The sequence below is a fragment of the Vipera ursinii genome, assembly GCF_947247035.1.
Source record: "Vipera ursinii genome assembly, chromosome: 6".
In the NCBI taxonomy this organism is placed as follows: Eukaryota; Metazoa; Chordata; class Lepidosauria; order Squamata; family Viperidae; genus Vipera; species Vipera ursinii.
The window spans coordinates 42152312-42177389 of NC_139515.1; the positions used below are offsets into that span (position 1 = coordinate 42152312).

A 25078-nucleotide genomic window follows, 5' to 3' on the forward strand; every position below is an offset into this window, starting at 1 on the left:
GCAGCTGATCTCCGAGGCTTTGGAAGTGATACTGGGCCAATCAGCAGCTGAAATTGAGGGAAGTATAGATAAAATCTTTCATGTGAACTCCTGGATTGCAAGGCAGAGAAAGTTACCTAGAGATGTGGTGGTTTACTTTACAAAGAGAGCAATTAGGGATGAAGTTATTCAAGTTGCTTATGATACTAAGTTTGTGGTTGCTGAGCAAGAAGTTCTGGTTTTAAAAGAGATTCCTCCAAAGATTTTAAGGAGAAGGAAAGATTTTGCCTTCCTAGCACAGGAACTTAAGAAATGTGACATCACGTTTAGATGGGAGATCCCAGTGGGCATGGTGGTGATGCATGAAGGTAAAAGACACCGTCTGGTTACAGTGACTCAGGCACGTGATTTTTACAGCAAAGTTTTAAAAGCAACCCCTCTATCACTTCTGGAAGCTGTAAAGGGATATGGCGAGGGAAAGCCTCAAGATGCTGATGGAACACAGACAGAGGAGAATGGTGCTGGAGGGGATCAAATTACAGTTTCATCGGCAGCTGCTGGAGAGCAGAGGATGACGCGTGCCGCTTTAAGACGAGTGAGACAAGAGCAAGAACAAGATCAGCAGAAAGTTATGGAACCTCCAAAGCGTACTTACAGTGAAGCTGTGGGAGGGGCGCGGCCTAAGGAAGTTAAAGGGGTCCTGGCAGACATGCTCCAGAAGCTTCGGGATGCCAAGAATGGCGACTAAGTTCCTAACCTGGAATGTTAATGGATTAAATTCACCACAGAAGAGAAAGAAAGTTTTTCAATATTTAAAACAATTTAAGACTGACGTTATTTGCTTGCAAGAAACGCATATTAGGGTTATGGACCAAAAGTACTTGTTGAATTCAAGGTTGGGTACGCAATTTATTGCTTCTGCAATGAATAAGAAAAATGGAGTGGTTATTTATGTTAAGAATACTCTGACAGCGGAACTAATTGAAGTAGATAAGCAAGGAAGATATGTTATGATAGATTTGCTGGTAGAAGGCAAAAAAAAACGCTTTTAGTTGGACTGTATGCTCCAAATCAACAACAAGCTGACTTTTATAGTTCACTACATACAAAGATTACCCAGTTGGATTATAAATCTTTTATTTTTATGGGAGATTGGAATGGTGTCTTGGATGTACAGCTGGACAAATCGGGTTTTTTTAAACATGCCCCGAGTCATGCTAGACTGCCTAAATCTTTTTTTGAAATGAAGGATGATCTGGAATTACGAGACATTTGGCGTGAAACGCATTTACATGAAAAGGATTATACTTTTTTTCCTGATAGACACCAATCTTTTTCTAGGATTGATTTTATATTACTGACTAACGATTGTTTTTCTAGGATTAAGAAGATAAAGATCTGTTCAAGAACTATATCTGACCATAGTCCAGTCTGGTTAGAGATTAATAAGGACAATAGAGATAGGCGCTCCTGGCGCGTAAATGAGAATTTGTTTAGAAATCAGAGAAATATGGAAGAATGCAAAAAGCAGATGAAAGACTTTTTTGAAATTAAAATAAACAAGGATACTTCTATGTACATGGTTTGGGATGCTAGCAAAGCTTATATGAGAGGGGTATTAATACATATGAATAATAAATACAGATGTAATATGGAAATTAGGAGGAAAGAACTGGAGAATGAAATTAGGGAAAAAGAAAAGGCCCTAATTTTGAATCCATCGGATGTGAAGATTAAAGAGGTTATTAACTTGTTAAGAGGACAATTTGATAAGTTGATGGCTGATCAGGTGGCAACTAACTTACGGTTTGCTAGGCATAACACTTTTTGCAATGCCAATAAACCAGGTAGGTGGCTAGCTTACAGGTTAAGGAAAAAACAAAGGGCCTCTAACATAGATAAAATTGAATACAAAGGAAAGGTTGTGTTTCAACAGGATCTTATCAAGGAAGCCTTTGTGGATTTTTATTCTAAACTATATGTTAAGGAGAAGATTAATGAAACAGATATTGATGTATATTTGAAGAATGCTAGCATCCGGGTTCTTACACAGGAACAAAAGGAGGAGATTAATCAATTGATAACAGAAGAAGAAATTTTTATAGCAATTAAGGAATTGAAGTTGGATAAAGCGCCAGGTACGGATGGTCTGACTGCGGTCTACTACAAACATTTACAATTGGAGCTGATAAAGCCATTAAGGGAATTGTTTCAGACAATTCAGAAGGGGGGAAAGGTGCCTCCGTCTTGGAGAACTGCTTTTATTTCTTTGATTCCGAAGGAAGATCAAGATGCTACTCAAGTAAAAAACTACAGACCAATATCACTTTTAAATACAGACTACAAGATATTTGCTAAGGTATTAGCTAATAGATTGATGAGGGTTTTTGCAACAGATGATTCATGGGGATCAAACCGGGTTTATTAGTGGTAGACAAATGAAAAATAATGTGAGGCATATAGTTGATGTGGTGGAGTTTTTGGAAAGGAACAACCAGATCCCTGCGGCGCTAATTTTCTTAGATGCTGAAAAAGCTTTTGATCAATTGAATTGGCAATTTTTGATGAAAGTTTTAGATAAAATGAATTTTGGGGATAAATTTTTACAATCAATTAGGGCATTATATCAAAAACAAACTGCCCGAATAATAGTTAACAATAGTCTGACTGAAGTATGCAATATTGAGAAGGGCACAAGACAAGGGTGTCCGTTATCACCTTTATTATTTGTTTTAACATTGGAGATATTATTGATAAAAATACGGAATTCGGAAAAAATTAAGGGCATTCAAATTAGAGATCAGGATTATAGATTGAGGGCATTTGCAGATGATCTGGTTGTTACGGTGACTCAGCCAGAAAGCTCTGTTGTGGACCTGATGGAGATAATAATGCAATATGGGAAGGTTTCTGGATTTAAGGTTAATGTACAAAAAACAAAAATTTTGGCCAAAAATATGACAATACCGCAAAAGGCCCTTTTAGAAGGATTAACTGGATTTGAGATTGTTAAAAGGGTTAAATATTTGGGGGTGTATCTGTCACCCTCAAATGCAAAGTTATATAAAAATAATTATGAAAAGTTATGGGGAAAAATTCAAAAAGAATTGGAGAGTTGGGAAAAATTGCAATTGTCTTTACTGGGAAGAATTGCAGCAGTGAAAATGAATGTCCTGCCTAAATTTTTATTTTTATTCCAAATGATACCGATTCTTAAAAAAGATTCTAATTTGGAAGAATGGCAACGGGGTATCAATAAATTTGTCTGGGCAGGGAAAAGGCCACGAATTAAACTTAAGATTATGCAGGATACTCGTGAAAGAGGTGGTCTTAAAATGCCTAATCTTAAATTATATTATGAAGCTGCTGCGTTGTCAGGAATAAGTGATTGGATTAATTTGACACAAGGGAGATTATTAAATCTTGAGGGCCATGACTTGTTATTTGGCTGGCATGCATAGTTGTTGTATGATAAGAAGGTAGATAATGTATTTAAAGTGCATATTTTAAGACAGGCATTGTTGAGAGTTTGGAAGAAGTATAGACATAAGTTAGACTGCAAGATGCCGTTGTGGGCAATCCCGAAACATGCAATAGAAAACATAAATGTAGGCTTCAAACATGATGTGACTATGTATAAGGAGATCTTAAGTTTGGAAAGGAACGTCTGGTGTTTGAAGCCGTACAATCTCTTGCGAGATGAGAAGATTGTTCAAACTTGGTTCCAATATACTCAATTACGTGCCAGGTGGAAAGAAGACCAGAAAATTGGTTTCTCAATGACTGATGAAAATTTGATAAAGCAAATTAGAAATCAGGGTCTAGCACATATTAAACGGATTTATCTTGCATTGATAGATATTGACTCAGAAACAGAACTTGTTAAAGACTGTATGATAAAATGGGCCCAGAATATCCAAGAAGTTATTACAATGGATACTTGGGAAAAGATCTGGGTGAGGAACGTAAAATTCACGCAAGCCCAAAACCTAAGAGAGAACTTTTATAAAATGTTTTATAGATGGCATTTAGATCCTAAAAAGCTTGCAAGTATGTATCCGAATTATCAACCTAAATGTTGGAGATGTGGTGGTGAAGATGCAACGTATTTGCTACTGCTAAGCTTGTAAGCCGCCCTGAGTCTTCGGAGAAGGGCGGGATATAAATGGAATTAAAATAAAAAAATAAAAAAAATAAGTATTTTCATATATGGTGGACCTGCAAAAAGGTTAAGGCTTTTTGGATAAAAATTTGGTGGAATATGCAGAAGATCTTTAAGCAAAGGATAAAGTTTTGTCCGCAATTGTTTTTGCTGGGCATAATTACAGATGCTACTGTTGTGGACATTAAGTTGATGTTGAATTTAATTACAGCAGCAAGACTCTTAATAGGTCAATATTGGAAAAAGGAGGAACTGCCGACTATAGAAGAATGGACTCTAAAGGTTTCTGACCTGGCGGAAATTGCAAAGATTTCGGCTTACTTGAAAGATCATTCGCAAGAACGTTATATTATGGAGTGGAAAAAGTGGATTGATTATATTCAGAACAAATATGGGACTAAAAAGTTTCATTTAGCATTTGAATAAGTTTCCTTTCCTTTTTTCTTTTTTTTCTTTTTATATGTAACATTAGTATTGCTTGTAGTCATTTTATATGAGCTAGAGGGCGATAGAATTAATAGTTTATTGTTTTTAGCATATGGATGTTTATGATTGTTCTTTGTTTTTATACCTTGTACTTAGCTCTGGGAAGTGGGGGGGGGAGGGGGAATGGGGAGGAGGGATAGGGAGGGTTAGGTAGGGGTGGGGGGAGGGGGGATTGTTAAAGATAAAATGTACTGTAAAACTTTTCAATAAAAAAAGAAAAAAAGTAAAAAAAATAGAAAAAATAAAGATGGAATGTTAAAATATGAAATATACTAAAAGATTGATGGATATATATTTAAAAAATAAAATAAAATAAACTATTAAATGTTTGATGAATAGCAATAAGAAATATGTTAATCCAGATAAGAGATGGTATATATCTAAGAAAAAAGAGAGAGGAAGTATTGGTTATAATAATGTGGAGATCTGTAATAATATTATTTGTTTGAAATGGAAATACTGTAACTCGGATACCACGTTGCTTCTTAAAGATATTATTGTAAATGTTGGAAAACTAAAAAAATATTATAAAAAATATCTTTCAATAGATTAAGGGGAATTTCTAAAAAATATAACTGATTTTACATTTAGCTTTTAGATCTGTAAAGGAAAACAAAAGTATGCTTTTAGAATATAACTCCGAACTATATTATAGAACTTGGAATGACATATCAAAAGATAGTATTTTAATAATTGATGTATGGTCAAGATGACATAGAATATATTAGTGGTTACTTTTGAACTATAGTATAGAATCTAGAATTTTATATATAAAAGATAATATTTTAATAATTGTTGAACGGTTAAGATAAAAATATATATTTCTAATAACTGGTGATTTGTTAAGATGAAAACTAGACTTTAATGGTAAAACATAAGAATGTTTTGTAATGAACAATGTAAGTTTTGTAAACAAGAGAATTATTCTTTATTGAAATAGGGAATTGTGGGTTACCCAAAAATTAAGCTTTCTTCTATATACTATAGGCTATTCTAGAATATCCTATTGCAATTACTGTAGATAAAATTTAAAAACAGGATATTGATATGTATAAGTGAAAATATATTTTAAATTTTGTTAATTGACTAGGTTACAACTAGAAGTGTACTAACTTGCCTATTTTGACTATTAATAACTAAGGGAATCAGAGAGGGCATCTCTGTTGATGCAACCTGAACTATTTACAACTGGTTATTTCTTATTTTAACTACCCAACCACCATATTGTTTCACAAATACATGTATATGTAAATCTTAAAAAATCAATAAAACTTGTATATAAAAAAGAAAATGAACAAATGTTTTTAGCAAACAAATTCCAAGGAATCAATAGCAATTTGTTTCAAAAGTAATACGGATGTAAAAAATTCACATCAAATTACATTGTTACAGCAACAATTGTCTATGTTAACAGTTTAAGAAATAGAAACAAAAATGACATATGTGAAACAAAGACATTTTGAATTTGCAAATAAACCAGGGAGATGGTTGGCATATAAATTAAGGAAGGGAAGAGAAAAACGAATGATTGAGAACATTAGTGAAGGTGACAAGGTAATGACTGATAGTGAACATTAAAAAGACTTTTCATAATTTTTATTCTAACTTGTATAAAAAAATAGGTGTTAGACAGGTCTAAAATAAATGAATATCTTTTAAGACAAAGGTTACCTAAGTTATCACAATCCCAGAGGCAACTTATGAATGACCCAATAACAGTCTTCAAAATATCACAAGCTATTAAAAAAAATGAAATCAGGTAAAGCTCCAGGACCAGATGGCCTTACAAGTCAATACTATAAGTGCTTTGAGGAGGAACTTCTACAGCCACTAAAGTACATAATGAATGACATTAGTTCAGGAGGGAATGATACCCCAAACATGGAAGGAAGGCAATATTGTGTTATTACCGAAGGAGGGTCAACATCCTACAAATACAAAGAAATATAGACCAATTTCACTACTGAATAATGAGTATAAACTCTTTGCTGCAATTCTGGCAGAAAGACAGTTAAGGGATAATGTGAGGACTGTTCTGAATATCATTGAATAATTACAATACCACAATGAGAAACAGGCAGCTTTAATATTCCTAGATGCAGAGAAGATCTTTGACAATCTAAATTGGACTTTTATGTTTAAAGTCCTGGAAGAAATGGACTTTGGAGAGAGCTTTATTCAAGGAGTTAAAGCTATTTATGTTGAGAAAATTAAATGAGTTTGGGGTTCTAGCAGGTTTTAAAATAAATAAACAGAAAACAACAATGTTGATCAAGATTATGTCCTCCCAGGATGGTGATATATTGAGTAAAAGGTCTGATTTCAAGGTGGAGAAAAAGGTGAGATATTTGGGGGTTATGTTGACAAACACAAAACTGTTTCAAAATAATTATGTACCTCTTTGGAATGATATAAAAAAGGATCTACAAAGATGGAACAAACTACATTTATCATTACTGGGCAGGATTTCAGTAATTAAAATGAATGTTTTACCAAAGATGCTCTTTCTGTTCCAGACAATAACAATACTTGCATCGGTTATTCCATTTAAACAGTGGCAGAAGGATATCTCTAAATTTATATGACAAGGAAAGAAACCAAGAATCAAATACACGTTATTGCAAGATGCCAAGGAAAGAGCGGTTCTGGGTTTACCAGATTTGAAATTATATTTTTATGCATGCTGTTTGGCTTGGTTAAAAGAGTGGGTAAACCTCCAGAATTAGAGGCTGCTTCATTTGGAAGACCATGAATTAAGGTTTGGATGACATGGGTATTTATGGTACGATAAAATAAATGTTGATTTTAATAATCATTTTATTAGACATGCCATATTAAGAGTTTGGAATAAATATAAAACAAGTTTTTTTTACAAAATTGCCCCTATGGGTGTCCCCCCCAAGAAGCTTTTTTTAGAAATGAAGCCAGACTGGTGGACATATGGTAAAACAGTATCTTTCAATTCTGGAGACCCCATCCTCAAGTCTATGGAAGAATTAGAATTAGAAGGTCATGCTTGTCACTGGTTTACATATCAACAAATGAAGGAAAGATTTAAACTAGACAAAAAAGTCCATGGTTTTAAATTTGTTAAAAATGAACTGTAAATCCTACTGTGTGGTAGTGATGATCATATAATTGCCAAGGTCTATAAAACATTATTAAAATTGAATTTGGAAAATGAACATGTAAAACACTGTATGATCCAGTGGGCAAGGAATTTTGGGTATAATGTGATGTTTGAACAATGGGAGAATATGTGGATAAAAGGCTTAAATTTCAGATTAAATTATAACCTAAAAGAAAAATTTTACAAAATGAGGTATTGCTGGTATTTAACACCAGATACGTTACCTAGAATGTATAAAGGTATTTCAAATGAATGTTGGAAATGTAAATGTAAAGAAGGGACTTTTTATCATTTATGGTGGACATGTGATAAGGCAAAGAAATATTGGAGTAGGATTCATATATTAATGCAGAAAATTCTTAAAGTGAACATAAAGATTAAACCAGAAATTTTCCTTCTGTGCCTAATGGAAAGAGAACTGGGGAAAAAGTTTGGAACTCTTATTTTATATATGGTAACAGCAGCAAGATTGCTCTATGCACAAAAGTGGAAGGATGCCTCGATTCCTGCCATGGATGAAATGGTTACAAAAGCTGATGGAATTAGCAGAGATGGCCAAATTGACTGTGCTGATAAAAGAAAAGACTACTTCTGTTTCTATTTGGAAACCGCTTCTGGACTTTGTGCCTGAGGTGGAAAAAAATGGTATTATGATTTTGGGTTTTACTGATTAGACTGATTTGGAGATACAGAAATGGATAGTGCATACTACTATAGAAATGTAAAAAGCTGAGATTTGATTTTAATGTCTGATTTTACTGCAACTGAGAGATTCGGAAGTCAATGCCTTTTGTTTCTTTCCCCTCCCTTTCTTCACACCTTTTTTGTTTTCTTTTTCTACTGTTGTCCCCTACTATTTGCTTTTGTATTTTCACATTTTATGTTATAATTGAATAAAACGAATAAAAAAGTAATATAGTAATGGTAACTAGTGTAATAAGTGTACGTGAGACCACAACTGAGCCCCAAATTTTCCTTTTTACGCAAGGTGGTTGTTAAGTGAGTTTTGCCCTTTTTTACGACATTTTTGCCACAGTTAAGTGAATTGTGCAGTCATTAAATGAATATGGCTTCCCCCATTGACTTTGTTTGTTGGAAGCCAGCTGGGACGTTTACAAATGATGTTCATATGACCCCTGGAAAGTGCAACTGTTATAAATACATGCAAAGCAAAGCAGCTGAATTTTGATCATATGACTATGGGGATGCTGCAATGGTCGTAAGTGTGAAAAACAATAATTATTCACTTTTTTCAGTGCAATTGTAACTTTGAAAGGTCATTAAATGAATAGTTGTATGTCTATTACTACTTGTAATTATTCAGTACATGTATTGTATATTAAAATGAGAAAAAGATATGCCTGACTCTACTCCAACATCCTGAACAAATCTATGTTACAGTGAAAATTTTAGGTATTGGCACTTCAGGATAGCCCAGGTCAAGAAACAGTTATGGCTACAGTAATCATATTTTCTTAGAAAATATAAAGGACAAACCTGAAAAAGAGGCATGTTTTCTAAGGATAAAAAAAATTAATGTGTACATTTATAATTTTGTTTCACAAAAGAAAATTCAAGAGCAAAACAAGAAAATAATTAAATTTTAAAAAATCTAAAGGACAGCTTTCTGAAATACCGTAAAGGACTATCCTTTATAAATAAAGGACATGTGGTCACTATAAGCATGACAAGGATTCCAGCAACTTTCTTTATAGTGGTAAAGTAGAATAGCAGAATCTTGAAAACATGTCCAAGTTTCCCTCTGTGTCATCTTACACTAAAGAAAACCAAGGCAGAATTATCTGAATTTCTGTCTTATATTTTCCCCTATTTTGTGGACTGTGTAATGTTCTAAGTTTGCTCCTTCCTTCCCCAAGATCAATTCTACAATTCTTCAGAAGACCTATATGGTGTTTTCCACAGCCACATTCATATAGAGTGAAAGAGGTAATACATGCCTATTTAGAGGTGCTGCTGCATTCAGTCTGGCTTTCTTCCAAGGGAAGATATATAGAGAATTTCAATTGTGTATACACTCTTGGCCTCTACGCTATATCAGCCCATGGATTTTAATTATTAGTCCTTTTCAGCATGTGGTTCCAAACTCCCTTCACAACTAAAATCAACCTTTTCAATATTTATTAGAATAGAAATGTTTGTGACTACCATAGCAGTAAAATGGAATAACAAATACCATATTGTAGTGGAAAATGGAATGCTGCCATTTATTGATCCATGAAGTTCTATTTAATTGCATTTATAAAATGTCTGGTATGAAGCCCTTTATTCAATAAAGGTACCTTATGTGGTGAACCTGCATCAAAGCTGCAAGGCATTAAGAGAATGTCTAAAATAAATAAGTTCTTTTCATTTTCAATTTTTCTTTAAAAGAGGTTTTTTAAAACTTACAGGCAGCAGTATTAATGATATTAATAGCACATTGAATAGAGAGTAATTTAATCTTAATTTAATGATCACAAGGATACATAGGGAGCACCTGCGGCCGGCATCAACTTCCCTCCGCCCAGTGCACTCCCACAGAGAGGGCCTCCTTAGGGTGCCACCGGTCGGAGAATGCCATCTGGTGGCCCCCAGGGGGAGGGCGTTCTCTGTGGGTGCGCCTGACCTTTGGAACCGTTTACTGGTTGAGCTCCGGATGGCTCCCGACCTTCGCTCCTTCCGACGTGATCTAAAAACCTATTTGTTTGAACAAGCCGGCCTGGTCTGATGGGTTTGGGTTTTAATTATTGTTTTAATGTAATTTATTTTTACATTTGGACACTAGGGTTTAATTTGTTTTTAATTTTGTATTTTGGTTATTTTGGTATTTATGGCCCTGTTCACCACCCTGAGTCCTTCGGGAGAAGGGCGGTATACAAATTAAATTAATTAAATAAATAAATAAATATTTCAGCTTTCTATCTCTGTAAAATTTAAGATCCTTTGATTTTAATGGAACATATTCCCAGATAAGTAGGTAGATAATCTTTTACTTGAGAGCCAGTCCAGAGTAGTGATTTAAGGGTTAGGGTTCCAGAAAACCAAGAAATCATTAGTTCTGCTTTAAGCACATCAGGGAACGTATGTGTTTGTCGTTCAGAGATGGTTGCATAGCTGCTGTATTTATACATCTGCAAATGTTCATTCTGGCTAGGGGGTGCTCAAACAGCAAAGCACAGAACAGGAAGTCACATCAACTAATCACCATGCAAGACTCACACCTCTGCACAACGCTCAGTTGGGATTTAGGCGATGTGCCCATTGGCCTCTCTGCAGCCATCAACTCTTCACAGCCTAGGTATACAGCAATGGCAACACGCAGTTGGGGGTAACTCTAAATCAAACTTTAGGCACTAAGCCAGCTGGCTGAATTTAAGCCAGTCATTCTGTCTTAGCTCCAGAAAGAAAGAAATGGCAAATCACTTTCAAACTCTTGCCAAGAAAATTGTAGAGGTCTGTCCAGGCAGTTGCCAGGAATCATGACTGACTCAAAGGCATGCGCATGCGTGCGCACATACAAACATAAAACCTAAGAAGTATTAGATGAAATACATGTCATACCACGAGCGTTAAAAATAAGCCATCATGCTGTTTTCATTTTTTAATTTTGCTTTGTTTTCCTCCTATTTTCTCTGCAATGTTTGTTAGGGGCTCATTCATTTTATGGAAATTGTTGCATCATAGTTTGAATACCATTTGTAGGTCTGTTTTATGTCCTTGTATGCTCTCTCTTTGTCTATCACAATCTTTGTTAAACTTGGTCTTCAGCTGTGGTATATTACTATCACTCCCAGGAGTCATGTTGCCTGGATATGGTAGTTGTAGTCCTACTCACTTAGCCTCACCAAATTGGAGAAAGTCACTTTATTCATTCTGGAAAGCCATTTTAGAATGATCTGTCATCACTTATCCAAGCCTTGGTTATAGCCGTATCAGATTTTTGCAGAAATCTCTGCTCTTTGAAAAACATAAATAATCCCAGTTAAGAGTAAAATGAAATAATTTGCTATGTTCCAACAGGAATACAGTCTCATGATCAAATCATCCTACTTTAAGGAATGCACTACTTGTCTGCTGTTTTCCAGGTTCAGTTTAAGATTTTAATTTTTAAATCCCCTCAAATGGCTTAGGGTCTGGTTATCTGATAAAATTTGTAAGGAGACTTTTAATGTTTTTATCCACAGCTCAGAAAAGCTTTTCTCCTAGAATCTTAACAGATTGCTTTGGGAATTACAAATGGTAACTCTTTTTCTCTGATTTAGGGCATCAAGATAGAACTTTTTAATTGAACAGTTGATTTGTTTTAATACTTATAGTTATTTTTGAATTATTGGATGTTTTGCTACTGGGATTTTTTAATCTTCATTTTTCAGAAATGTTGTTTAAAAATCACAATATACAAGTAATATATGAGTTGATTAAGGAAGTCCTCCATTTTGTTGTGGCTTTACACAAATTTTATTTTCTTTTTACAAAATATGAAAGTAGTTAACTATGTGTGTCTCCAGAAATATAATGTTATGGATAGAATAAAAAAAATAACCAAGTGACAAAGTGTAACAATAGACAGATTATGGATATACTAAAAAATTATATTCTTGAAAGGTTTGGATTGACAGAACCCTGTATAACCTTTTTAGGGTATTGAAGGCTGCAGTTGGTAGGATAATGATGCAAAGTGGATAGGATTTCCTGGATTTTTTTTCTTGGATCTTGGAAGAAATTTATAGATTTTATTTCCTTTTTAAATGATATTAGGTCCATTGCAGGGCTCATCTACTTCTTTTTAGAACATAAAAATATAAACATCCAATGGCAGATGTTTGTATCATCCATTTTTAGCTTTAGTAATCAGATGTGGTGTGGGGATAAGAAGGAATTCAGGGGCTACTTAGAGTACTGAGACTTATGTTGTACACTATACAGTAGTCTAGGCTCCCCATTTCTTCATTTAAATGTGATAGCATTTAAACAAAAGTATGGCAGTGCATTTTGGTTAAAACCACATTACAGAAAAACTAATGAATGTACATCAAATATCATTGTAGAACAAAAGCTTATATGGAGGGATCTGGTTTTCATCTTTTTCTCCTAATATTTAAAGCAATTCAGAATTCAGTCATTCTTCCTATTTATGTCTCAGGTTTATATCCCACATTTTGGACAACAGCTGCTAAAGGTGGCTTAATACAGTCATCAATGTATAGCAAATGCAAATGCATATAACCTGGCACCACAGACAACATATTCATTGTGCTTCCCTGTCATCAGATATATATTTTGAGCTCCATGCTTCAGATGAAAACATGGAATGGAAAAAACTTATGGATAATATTAAAAAGAAAATAAAACCAAGGATCCATATATCAAAAGCAAAGCTCTGAACCTTTAATATTTAGCTTCTGCCCTTCTGTGGTATTTTGCATCTTAGTGTTATGGATGTGCCACCAGAGATCAAAGTATCATGTTGAGACCCCACTTCATTTAGCAAGGGAGTCATGTGCCAGCCATCTGTTGTAGCTGCTGACAGAAAACAGCAGCACATTTCTCAAACTTTTGCCAGAAAAAAAGGTTTTATTGCTCAGCAAAAATGAATTACAAGGTAGCTTGTAAACTATATCTGGACTCCACAGTCACTTACATGGTATATACTACACTACAAAATTGTGTCTTACCCCATTCTTTCTTCTCAGATGCATAACATATGGTAAACAGAGTTTTCAGCAGAATTTATTATTTTCTATAAATGATTTTCAAAAACAAAACCCTTTTGCACACTGAAACAGTGAATTGCTATTTTGTTTTTGGCAAAATCTAAACTTCAGAGCTTGCAGCTATCTACTGGGTATGGGAGGAATAGCATAACTGAGTCACAGTAGCTGCACTTGTAAGTTGGGATACTACCTTGGAAGTCTGTGTCTCGTAAAAGTTTGTCCACCATTGATCAATCATCTCCTTCAAATACTTACCGGTACTATTAAGTAGGAGAACCAGTTTGGCTGAGGAATTCTGGGAGTTGAAGTCCACAAGTCATAAAAGGGCCAAGTTTGAAGACCCTGGTTTAAGGCACCAAGCTATAAACCAGGAGACTGAGTTTTAATCCTGCTTTAGGCATGAAAACCAGGTGGATGACTTTGGGCTAATCTCTCTCAGCCCAACTCACCTCACAAGATTGATGTTGGGAAAATAGGATAAGGAAGTAGTGTTAAGTAGGTTCGCCATCAATAAAGGTGGGGTATTAATTAATTAATAACATCAACAGCACAATTGTATTAGCATTAGCAGTTCTCAAATCCACTCAAAAGTGACTTCAGTCAATTTACCTATATTTAAATATGGATACAAAATGTCAGGCTGCTGGCCATATATGGTCTGTAAAAACTTTGGGTGCTAAATGAAGTGATAATGTTTAGTAGAACAGAACAGATATATTGTTAAATATTAAAGCAGTCATATTAACTATATTTAATTTGAATTAAATATCCATGTCAATGATATGAAATCTTATTTAGCTTTTCTTTTGGTTCCACTCCCTATGGCAGGGGTGTCAAACTCGCAATGTCATGTGACATGACGTATCGCAACTTTTTTCCAATTGCCGGTAATGGGGTGGGCGCAGTTTCAGCATGACGCTTCCAGCCTGCGTCCTACCAGTTTGACACCCCTATGGAATATGTGGTCTCCAACATGCCATCAAAAGATCAAGCATTGTTCTTAGTTTTGAATAGTACTCCCTGAGTACTCTTGGTACTCCCAGAATAGAGGCTAAGAAAGAGCTGTATGCAGCCTATTTGGGCTGCCCTCAAAACTTCCCAAGACTGTGCCACAAAAATTAAACAGCAAGATGGTGACCTTAGGTTGGACATTATTTTGTCTTTCAAAATACTTATTTAAGGCTTTAAAAAGATGTATTGAAGTATCAGCTTTTTAAAAAAAAAATCAACATAAAAAGAACCGAAACATTTTGACCTTGCTTACACCATTGATTTCAGTGCTCATCAGCCACATTCCCTGGAGTCCTTGGATAACAAAATACATGCCCCCAAAGAAGTTTAAAATTGCCATGACACAAAATACTCATTTTGAGGGACTGCCTTGTACTATCTGGAACTGAGTTTCATTAGAGAGACACATACAGAGAAAGTACACTGTATACCTTTGCCTATCAAAGACTTGATTGATTCATACTTCATCTGGCAGATAATTCAACATCTAATTTTGTATTGCCTTTTTGGTGTAATTCTAGAATACTTTCTACTATAAAAATCGATCTACTTCAAAATATTTCTGTCCTCTCCCTGCCACCCCCACCCCAACAGTGCCAAGTTATACCAATCTATACCTTTCCTGTTGCTTGCCAGGTGAAATTTATAGACTGAATGTTGACAGGGATAGCTGGCATTCTTTGTTGAGCTTTTCTGAAATCGTGAGTGAATGGGGCCATCTTTCCTTCTGAAACAATCAGAATATCCTCTTCAAAGCCTGTAAAATAAAACCAATTAAGTTGAAACAGGCAGAAAATTAAATACTAACATGGGATGAAAAGCAAGCATTCAGTTTGAAGGGATTTCATAGGAAAACGTGCAGGCTTTCTCAGAGAATTACTCTAGCAGAACTATGACAAAGATACATATTCTGAGAGACATGCCTATTCAGTCACTTATGGGGGTAAAGAATGTATAATGTATAAAAAAGGATCACCATCATGCATTACTCAAGTATATGTTTTTGGGGTTTAACTCCATAATGTCTGGAAATAGTTGTTTCACATCATTTCTCCAGATTGCTCATAGAATAGTAATTTAAACATTAAAAATTGTATAAGAAATAACTTGATCGAATGATTATGTTATCAAGTTGTTTTTGACTCTTAGCAACCAGGTTGATAAGAAGTCAGTACCGTTCCACAAAACCTTGCAGGAAAGAACTACTAATCCATTCAGGTTTACAGTTGCCATTCTTTCATGCCAATATGAAAGTAAATGTTCAGTGCTAGAATTACAATCTCTTTCAATCTTTGCAATGGTCTCCTTAACTATTTTTTCAGGAATTTTGTTTGGGGGAAGCCAAATACCTCAAGGGACTTTTCATTTTCTTTCCATAATTCCATTATTTAATCCATCATTTGGTAGCTTTGCACCCTTCCATTATTTTTTTCCTCATAGCTATCCAGGGGCTTACTCCTAAGATACTTCAAGCAATGCATAGCCATTCTCAATGACCAATAGCCATCGGTAGCCTTATCCTTTATGAAACTCTTGCCTAGCTGTGCAAGTTGGCAGCCATAAGTACATCTGGTGGCAATGGATTCCAAAGTTCTATTCCAACGCTGTATCCTCTATTGCTTAAGAGTTAAACTTACCTTTGTGGAGAATCCACGCGCTAAAGATGAGTCGGTGGGGATGGGGAAAGATAAAAATCCGGTGCCCTTCCCGCGTTTGAGGACAAATCTCATATTCCCCACCAACAGACTAGATGACTAGGAACGGAGCTGCGATATATATCCGGACAGAGCTCCATATTAGAGAAGTCTAAGCGAGAGCGCGCGCAGACGGCGGAGCAAAGAGAGGAAAGAGATCCTCGTGAGCTCCAGCTTCACCTACCGATCAGCACGCGGGCTTGGTGAGCGTCAATCCACATGTAGAGGGTGTCTTCCTGGCGCTGTGCGCAGCGCAAAAGCGGCAGGCTAGCGAGGCACAGAGTGCCGCAAAGCCAGAGCGCCGCTGAACAGAAGGCGCTGATTCCACGGGCCATGCCGCGCTTGATTTATCTGTTCCACGGGGCGGGGGGGGGGCAGGGGAGAAGCAAGAAAGGACGTCCTTCCTCGAGGGAGCGCCTTCACGCCTGCCGCTGCTTCCCGCTCGCTCTTCTTCTCCGTCCCGGGTGGCGTCTCACTTCTGCACCGAGGAGGCGGGCTGGAGGCGTCTGTTGTCTTGCTCTGTGGCGGCTGGAGGTGGGTTTGCCTTTTGGCAGCCGCAGCGATTGTGAGAGCGGGGCTAGGAATAGGAACGTGTGCTTCGTAGAAGTAGGGAGCGAGCGCGGCGAGCCAGCCCCGCTAGGCGGCAGCAGCGATGATCTGCCAAGAAGCGGCCCTTGGAGAAGTTTGTGGAGGACGCAGCCTATCAGCACCGAGATGGAGGAATCGCGGGGAGGGTGTTTGGTGGGGGGAGAAAGAAAGAGAATTTGTAGACCTCGGGTTGGGTAACTGGTTTCTATTTGCAATAGTTTTATCCTACCGTGCTTCCCCCTCTACCATCTTCTTATTGCGGTTGTCCTAATTCTTATTTCGCCATTTATAGCATGCAGCTTGTTTCTTGTTTCTCATTGTGGAAACGGAAGGCAAGAACCGATATTTTTAAAATAAAAATGATGCCACAAACAGTGGGATGTAGAAAAAAATAAACAGAACACCAGTGTATCGTATTTAAAGACTACTTTTTATATCCTTCACTGATGCCTCAACACCCCTCGTTGAAGTCTAGACAAAGGAAAAAAAATGCTTTCATAGTCAAACTCACTAGTCATATAGGACCTGAAAGTATTGATGAAAACATCCCTGGAAACAGGCAAAAAGTTCTTTCTGGAAACAGCCTAGAATGCTGCTTACTTACCAAGGGAGAAAAGGGTGCTGATGAGCTGACAGGATAATCAGCTTACCTATGTTTTGTTTTATTTTATTTTATTTACTTGTCTAGCAGTTAAAAAATAACGAGGGTCTTGATGCAGAAAAACCAGAGCATTTTACAAAACTGCCTTCCCAGGTTGCCTAGTTCTTTTGCAATTCAGAAGGATTGAGTGTTCTATGTCATATATATACACACACACAATACATACATACATACATACATACATACATACATATATATACAGTTGATCAGGGGATGGCTTTATTATATGATAATTTGACAATATGTTCATTGAACATGAAAGTAAGTCAAGTTTGCCTACAATATTATAAGCAGTCATGTCTTCAATTTACTGCCTTTTGACTTTGATTTAAACAAATTTTTTACACACAAACTTGCTATTAAAGCAGTGAGGCCCTCTGCTGGCTGACCTTCCTAACAGTAAATTGTTAAGAAATATTTACAGTTTTACAAATAACTTGATTCGCATACCTCAATAAAACTACCGTAACCAATGCCATAATTAGATTATGTAAATGGATACATTTCACCATAGGTTTATCCCCATCCCTTTAAATTGTTTCTGATAACTTTTAGAAGTGCATTTTTGGTTTTGATCTTAATTCTACTTTAGATAGAAATCCCTTTAGCTGAAAATTCTTTTGCCATAGAATAGTATATGCATGCACTCTAGAGCAAAATGTTATTTTGGTCATGGTAATAATTCAGAAACTATCGTTTTCCGAGTTTCATTACCTCAATAAATATTAGGAACAATGCAGGTACAAAACATATTTTGATGTTTTAGCAACTTCTTTCTATTAACCAAAACCGATTACTCTTAACATATATCATAGGATTTTTTAAAGCTTTAAAACAGAAGATGCTATCTGTAAGAAAAAAAGCATGTGAAAAAATATTGTAGAAAAAAATGTATCTGCAGAATATCTACAATTAAGTGCTAAAATAGCACCTTATATAATACTTTCAACAGATTTTATGAAATGAGCTGCATTTTTCTTTAACCAAAAAAAATATTCACCATTTAGTAAAAGAAACAGTAATTTTGAATAAGTGTACAAAACCTATTCTCAATTTTAACCAAGATATTATAAAGGTAAAGGATATGTTGACAATTTTACAAATTAAAATTTGTTTTTTATTATTTCATTTTCATATACTTACACAAAGCACAATTAAGCACATAAAATTTATATTGTGATACAATATGTCTGTAAAGAAATATATAGGAGCCACCCAGAATTGTATTCTGTACAAGATGGAAGGCCATATCTTTTAAATAAATGAAGAAATAATTAAATAAAGCCAGAGGCTATCTTGAAGTGAGTCTTCCTGACACCAGTGCTGGGGTAAACATGCATAGAAAATTGCATGAGGGAATTTATAGTATTTTAAAACTCATAATTAATTAATTTTAATATTATAAAAATTGATTGTATGCCACCAGACTCTCAATGATTCTGGATGACTCACAACAATGAAAAAAATTACAATCACATCAATACAACACAAATATATAGATGATAAAAGATGATAAGTGCAAGTGGCAGATGGAATGCAGCGAGGGAGACAGATATTATGGGAGACAGGTAGTTCCTCAAGTAACTGGGCCTTATGCCACGTAGGGCTTTATAATGTAGAAAGAGCCCCCTCCCCAGAATAAAATATTGCACAGAATAAGAAAAAGAAGCAGAATAGAATATTTCCCCTAAAGGAGAAAAATCTAATTAACAAAGGCAGAAAGCAACCCCCCCCCTCCGGTCTTTCCTCCACTAAAACAGCCTGCAGGCAAAGCTTAAAGAAACTTAAGTTTCATTCATAAAATAATGTATACATTGTAAAACCAGACTTGGCTAAAGAGATCTCCAAATAGACAGCAGAATAGACCAGGAACTGAAACTGATTAGGCCAACAGGATTAAATCAAAACAACAAAACATCTTAAGATTTGCATCTTCCCTCACCTCTTCGGCCAGTCACAATCCCACACATCACAAAGGAAATTTCAAAATAGCAAGTAAAACACAAACAAATCCAGAAAGAACACATTTTCATATGGATGATGACATATAAATCACAAAAGGTCCAAACCATATAAAAACCAACGCACAACCCCAATTTGCCATCAGGAACGCATGTTGTCACTGTTGTTACTGGGCCAATAAACACAAAACTCCTTTCCAAATGCAGCCTGCCTCTAACTTATTTTTCCTTTTGTTGTATATTATCAGGACCACATGGAAGTAACAGACAGGATTCACAGCAACAGTCTTTATTGCGGGTAGGCAGGAACAAAATGACAATGGAGCCTCCAGGCCCCCTTAAAATACCTAGCCAGGTACATTCCCAAAACCAATCCCCACATCTGGAATTCCCGCCGAATGCTGGCCAGCTAATCCGAGCCTTGACTGACACCACCTGTTGGTCCTAGTGGCTTGCTGTTATTGACAGTCCCCAGCATACACAACACCCCTTCCCCCATAATAAGAACAATATACACTCTACAACACTAACAATGGTAATTCCAGCTTCTATACTGCGTTGACATTCAGGGCCTCACATAATCCTCAAGATATATTGGTGACTTATGGGTCCTCACAGAACGTCTCACTGGTTGAACATCTGCCTGGGCGACAGACTCCTGGGATGACAGTTGGCCATGAAACTCTCCCGCACGGTCATCGTTGGCCTGGCTAAACTGCTGGTTGGTCCGGTCCATAGTCCCTGGTTGTTGTTCTGTGCTGGCATCTGAGAGTACTACCTGTCTCTCTTGACCGACCATGGTAGAACCAGCAGAGCCCATGGGTGGTGTTTGAAGGGCCTGATCACATTGCTGTTTCTCAGGGGCCCTCTTCCTCAATTGGTCAATGTGCCTTCTGACCTGCCAGCCCCCTTCCCCTTCCACAATGTATGATACAGGCCCAGTTTTGTCAACTACCACCCCTTGAACCCACAAGTGTCCACTCCCATAGTTCCTGGCCCAAACCGGCTCTCCCAAATTAATTTCCCTCATGGGGGTGGGTTGAACCACCTCTGCGGCCACTCTATCTGGGTGCAATCTGTCCAATTTTGTGATGAGCCACCTGCCCCAACAAAGCTCTGCCGGACTCTTGCCAGTGGTCGTGCAGGGTGGTGTGTTGTGCCAGTAAGAATTGTGCCAACCTTTGGTGCCAGTCCCCACAGATGATGCATCTCAATGCTTCTTTGGTCGTCCTTACGTTTCATTCTGCAAGGCCATTGGTAGCCGGGTGGAAAGGAGCAGACGTGGTGTGCCTAATCAGGTTGGCCTTGGTGAAAGCCTGAAAATCAGCAGATGTGAATTGTGGACCATTATCAGAGACTATGACATCAGGTAGACCATGTGTGGTGAAGAGACCCCTCAGCACCTGCACAGTTTTTGCTGTGGTCATGCTTGTAACAGGGACTACCTCTAACCATTTCGAATAACTGTCTACCACCACTAAGAAAAGTTGCCCCTGAAATGGTCCCACATAATCGACATGAATTCTCAACCACGGGGTGTGTGTCACCTCCCACTTGTGCACTGGAGCGTGTGGTTGTTCGGGCCTAGACTTTTGACATCGGTAGCAACCCGCTACTTGTTCTTCTATTGCTTTATCCAGGCCGGGCCACCACACGTAATTCCATGCTAAAGCCTTCATCCTCACAACCCCCGGGTGTCCTTCGTGCAGAGCCTGCAAGATCTTATTCCTAAACTTCTCAGGAATCACAACCTGGCTACCCCACAACAGACACCCTTTGTGCGAAGACAACTCGTGTCTCCTTGTGAAATATGCCTGGAACTCTGTGCCAGGATTTCTATCTTGCCAACCCGAAACTACCCATGCCAATACTCTGCTCAATATTTTGTCTGCTGATGTGCCAGCAGCAACGTCTCTGGCTTGTAGAGGGCATTCAGGGAGTTCTTGTATGGATAAGATTTGGCCTGCTGGTGCTGGATCTGGTTCAGCCACCACAAGGGGTAATCTACTTAACCATCTCTTTACCTGGTTTGTATACCAATTTGCACGTATATGCAGAAAGAAATATGGACCACCTTAGCATTCTGGGTGACAGTATTTGTGGTGTTTTTTTTATTAGAGTTTTACAAAAACAAAGTTTTACAATATATCCCCAAATCCCCCCCACCCCAAAGCCGCCCACTCCCCCCCCCACTTCCCAGAGCTAAATACAGATTACAGTTATAGTAATCATATTCTAAATAAAAATTATGCATAATATACAATTAACCAAATTCATAATGTGCTTTAACTCCCCTTTAACATAACTACAAACAAAGTACCAATAACAATATCCCACTAAAATCTACTCATAAGCTAAATGGAACTTTTTAGTCCCATATTTGTTCTGAATATAATCTATCCATCTCCTCCAAACTGAAATATATCTTTCCTGTGAATGATCTTTCAAATAAGCAGAAATCTTAGACATTTCTGCAAGATTCGAAACTTTAAACACCCATTCTTCTATAGTAGGCAAACTATCCTTCTTCCAATATTGTCCCACCAGTAACCGTGCTGCTGTTATCATATTCAACATCAAATTAGTTTCTTTAACATCACAATCTACAACAATACCCAATAAAAACAATTGCGGAGAAAACTTTATCTTTCTCTTAAAAATCTTTTGAATGTTCCACCAAATTTTGATCCAAAAAGCTTTTATATTTCTACAAGTCCACCACATGTGAAAATAGGTAGCTTCTAAACTACCACATCTCCAACATTTAGACTGTAAATTAGGATACATGTTAGACAACTTCTTGGGATCCAAATGCCATCTATAAAACATTTTGGTTCCTGATTATTTTGTGCCCACTTTATCATACAGTCTTTAACCAATTCCGTTTCCGAATCCAATTCAATTAAAGCATTATATATCCTCTTTATATGTGCATTTGTGGTGTTTGTTTATCAGTTGTGAAAAGCCCCAGCAGGGGCTTATGGTCAGTGAAAATGGTGAATTCTCTAGCATACAGATAGTCATGGAACTTCTTCACCCCAGACTATTGCCAATTCCTCTTTGTCAATCTGAGCGTAATTCCTTTCTGCTCTTGACGTTCTAGAGTAATAAGCAATTGGCCTCTGTTCACCATTCTCTTCCAAATGACTTAGCACACCGCCCACCCTGTAAGGAAATGCATCACAGGCTATGCATAGGGGCTTTCGCTCAATGAAATGTGTGATTGTTGAACTGCTGGACAGTAATTGTTTGTGGGTTTTAAAACTCTTATCATGGACTGTGGACCAATGCCATGGAGTTTTATTGTCCAACAACCTATGTAAAGGCTCAGCAATTGCTGTCTTATGAGGCAAGAATGCATGATAAAAATTCAGCAGCCCCCAAAAGGCTTGCAGCTCTGCCTTGTTCTTAGGGGTAGGAGCCATTTTAATGGCTTTTACCTTAGAGTCTGTGGGGTGAATACCTTGTGCATCAATCCTAAACCCTAAGAACTCCGTGGAAGCCACTCCAATACTGCACTTTTCTCTCTTCAATTTAAGCCCAGCAGAACGGAATCTACTTAACACCTCCTGAAGCCTGTCAGGTAACTCCTCTTCTGACTCCCCTGCGATTAGGACGTCATCAAAATAAGGGCATACCCCAGTAATACCCTTCAGTGTCTGTTTCATCACGTCCTGGAAAATTCCTGGGGCGACAGAAACACCAAATTGTAGGCAATTTACTCTGAAAGCCCCCTTGTGAGTGACTATTGTTTGAGCATCTGCCATTTCCCGGGTAACCGGCAAGTTGGTAAGCTTGAGCTAAGTCCAATTTAGCAAAAACTGTGCCAGACTGAATAGCAGAGAGAACGTGCTTGACTGACAGAACCGGGTATGCATGTGGGTTTAATGCTCGATTGACAGTAGACTTATAATCTGCGCAAATTCTAACCTCACCGTTCGCTTAAAGCAGTTACAATGGGAGTTTCCCACTCTCCCCCTTCCACTGGTTCCAGAACTCCCTGGTCCACTAATTTATCCAATTTGCTCTCAATCTTATGCTTGAGAGCGAACGGAACTCTTCTAGCCTTAATCCGCACCGGCAGTACATCGGGCTTAAACTTAAACTTAATAGGGGTGTTCTGAACCAGCCAACTACCGGCCTTGTAATAAGGCAAACCCCTGTTCAAACAGTAGAGACTGGAGAGCGTCTGAGGCTGCAAAGCGTCTGCCAAGATTTATTACTCAATTAACAGAACAAGAAACAAAAACACTGGAACTTGAATCCTCAAGCGAAAGGGTTGCTTTCAGCAACCAGCCCTTCCCCAAACACTCCTTTTATTTAGAGTTCAGGGCGTGGCCTCCCTCTGCCTCCTCCCGAGGAGACCCGCAGCCTTTCTCTGCTTGGTCCTGCTCGACTGCCTCCTGCGTCGGGCGTCCTTGAACAGGGCCAGCTGTGGGTCATCATCCTCCGCACTATCGGGCTCACGCAGCTGAGAAGAGGGCCCCGGCTGGGAGCTCTGCCAAGCCTCCAAGCCATCATCAGCCGGTTCGTCTCCCACACACTCCTCCTCCCCCTCATCTGAGTCATCCGATACATCTGAGCCGGCTGCCGGACCCACAGGCTGGCCCTGAGTCACAACAAGGGGGTCCCATATACTTACCCAGCTTGTCATTGAAGACATCTGCAAACTTCTTGCAGACAGCTTCAAGGCTTGTGATCTGTGTGTTGTTAACTCCTCCCAACCAAATGCCCAGAGCATCAAACCAATCCAGCGCCACTAAACTAGTTCTCCTGCCTTCAGTAACCAGTACATCTAATGGTCCCCTGAAGTGTTTGTACTCCATTAATAAGGTAGCCTTCCTCTTCATTTTAATTGGGGCCCGTTGAAAATCTGTTAAACGTATGGGTGTGGGCTTTAAAGGAATCCGCCGCTTGCTCTTGCCACAAATTGATTTGAGTGTCTCAAAAGAGATTATTGAGACTGACAAACCCGAATCAATTTCTATCCTATAAGGTACTCCCTGCAGCTGGACATTAATTTTGATTTTTGGCTTGAGCAGTTGGTGGATTGCCGTGTGTGACAACACCACCCCATCACCCCTCCCACCTTTGGGTGGAACCCTAGGGGGCTCTGTGCCTGGAGGTGGTAGATTTTTTGTACCTGCTAACTCGTTCACTTTCCCTTTTCCGGTTTTGGCAGACGGATACAATGTGTCCAGTTTTTCCGCAAAAATGACACTTCGCATTTCTGAACCTGCACGCCGTTCTCTGATGTTTACCCCCGCAGCTGGCACATTTGAACTCTGTCTCTCTGGAGCTTTGACTGTAGTGCTGCTGTTTGCTGCTTCCTTGGGGTCCACTCTGTCTTCCGCTGCAGTTCCTGCGCCGAAGCTGTGACCTTTCCAATTTTTGAAGTATCGCATCGATCTCTCCTTCCTCCCCGGTGTCTTCACTTCTGCCGTCCACAGCACTTTCATGGTGAACAGACCCACTAGAGCCGCTGCTGGGTCTGGAAGCATTTTTTCCTGCTGGTAACCTCATGAGCCATAGTATCGTCTATTACATCTTGTAGACTCATGGTCGGTTTTGCCATTATCTTTTCCTGCAGCCGTTCATCCCACAGACCAACAATGATCTGGTCCCATATGTGGTCTTCTAGATTGGAAAATTTACAGAAATGGGAGGCTTGATGTACTGCAGCAATGTATTC

At 37.9% G+C, this 25078-nt stretch overlaps 1 protein-coding gene and 1 long non-coding RNA gene across 2 annotated transcripts in view; one reads left to right on the forward strand and one right to left on the reverse strand.

The window, feature by feature from the left end:
• WIF1 (WNT inhibitory factor 1) overlaps window positions 1-16590 on the reverse strand; it is a 53528-nt gene extending 36938 nt beyond the window's left edge. Inside the window, exons 1-2 of the mRNA XM_083365594.1 lie at window positions 16361-16590; window positions 15100-15239 (exon numbers count right to left, since the gene is read on the reverse strand). Coding sequence (XP_083221720.1) covers window positions 15100-15239; window positions 16361-16511 — 291 coding nt within the window. The 5' untranslated portion in view covers window positions 16512-16590. The remainder of the gene's footprint in view (window positions 1-15099; window positions 15240-16360) is intronic.
• Window positions 1-25078, forward strand: part of LOC310642151 — a 299722-nt gene that overhangs the window by 33590 nt on the left and 241054 nt on the right. The gene's annotated exons all lie outside the window — the stretch shown is intronic.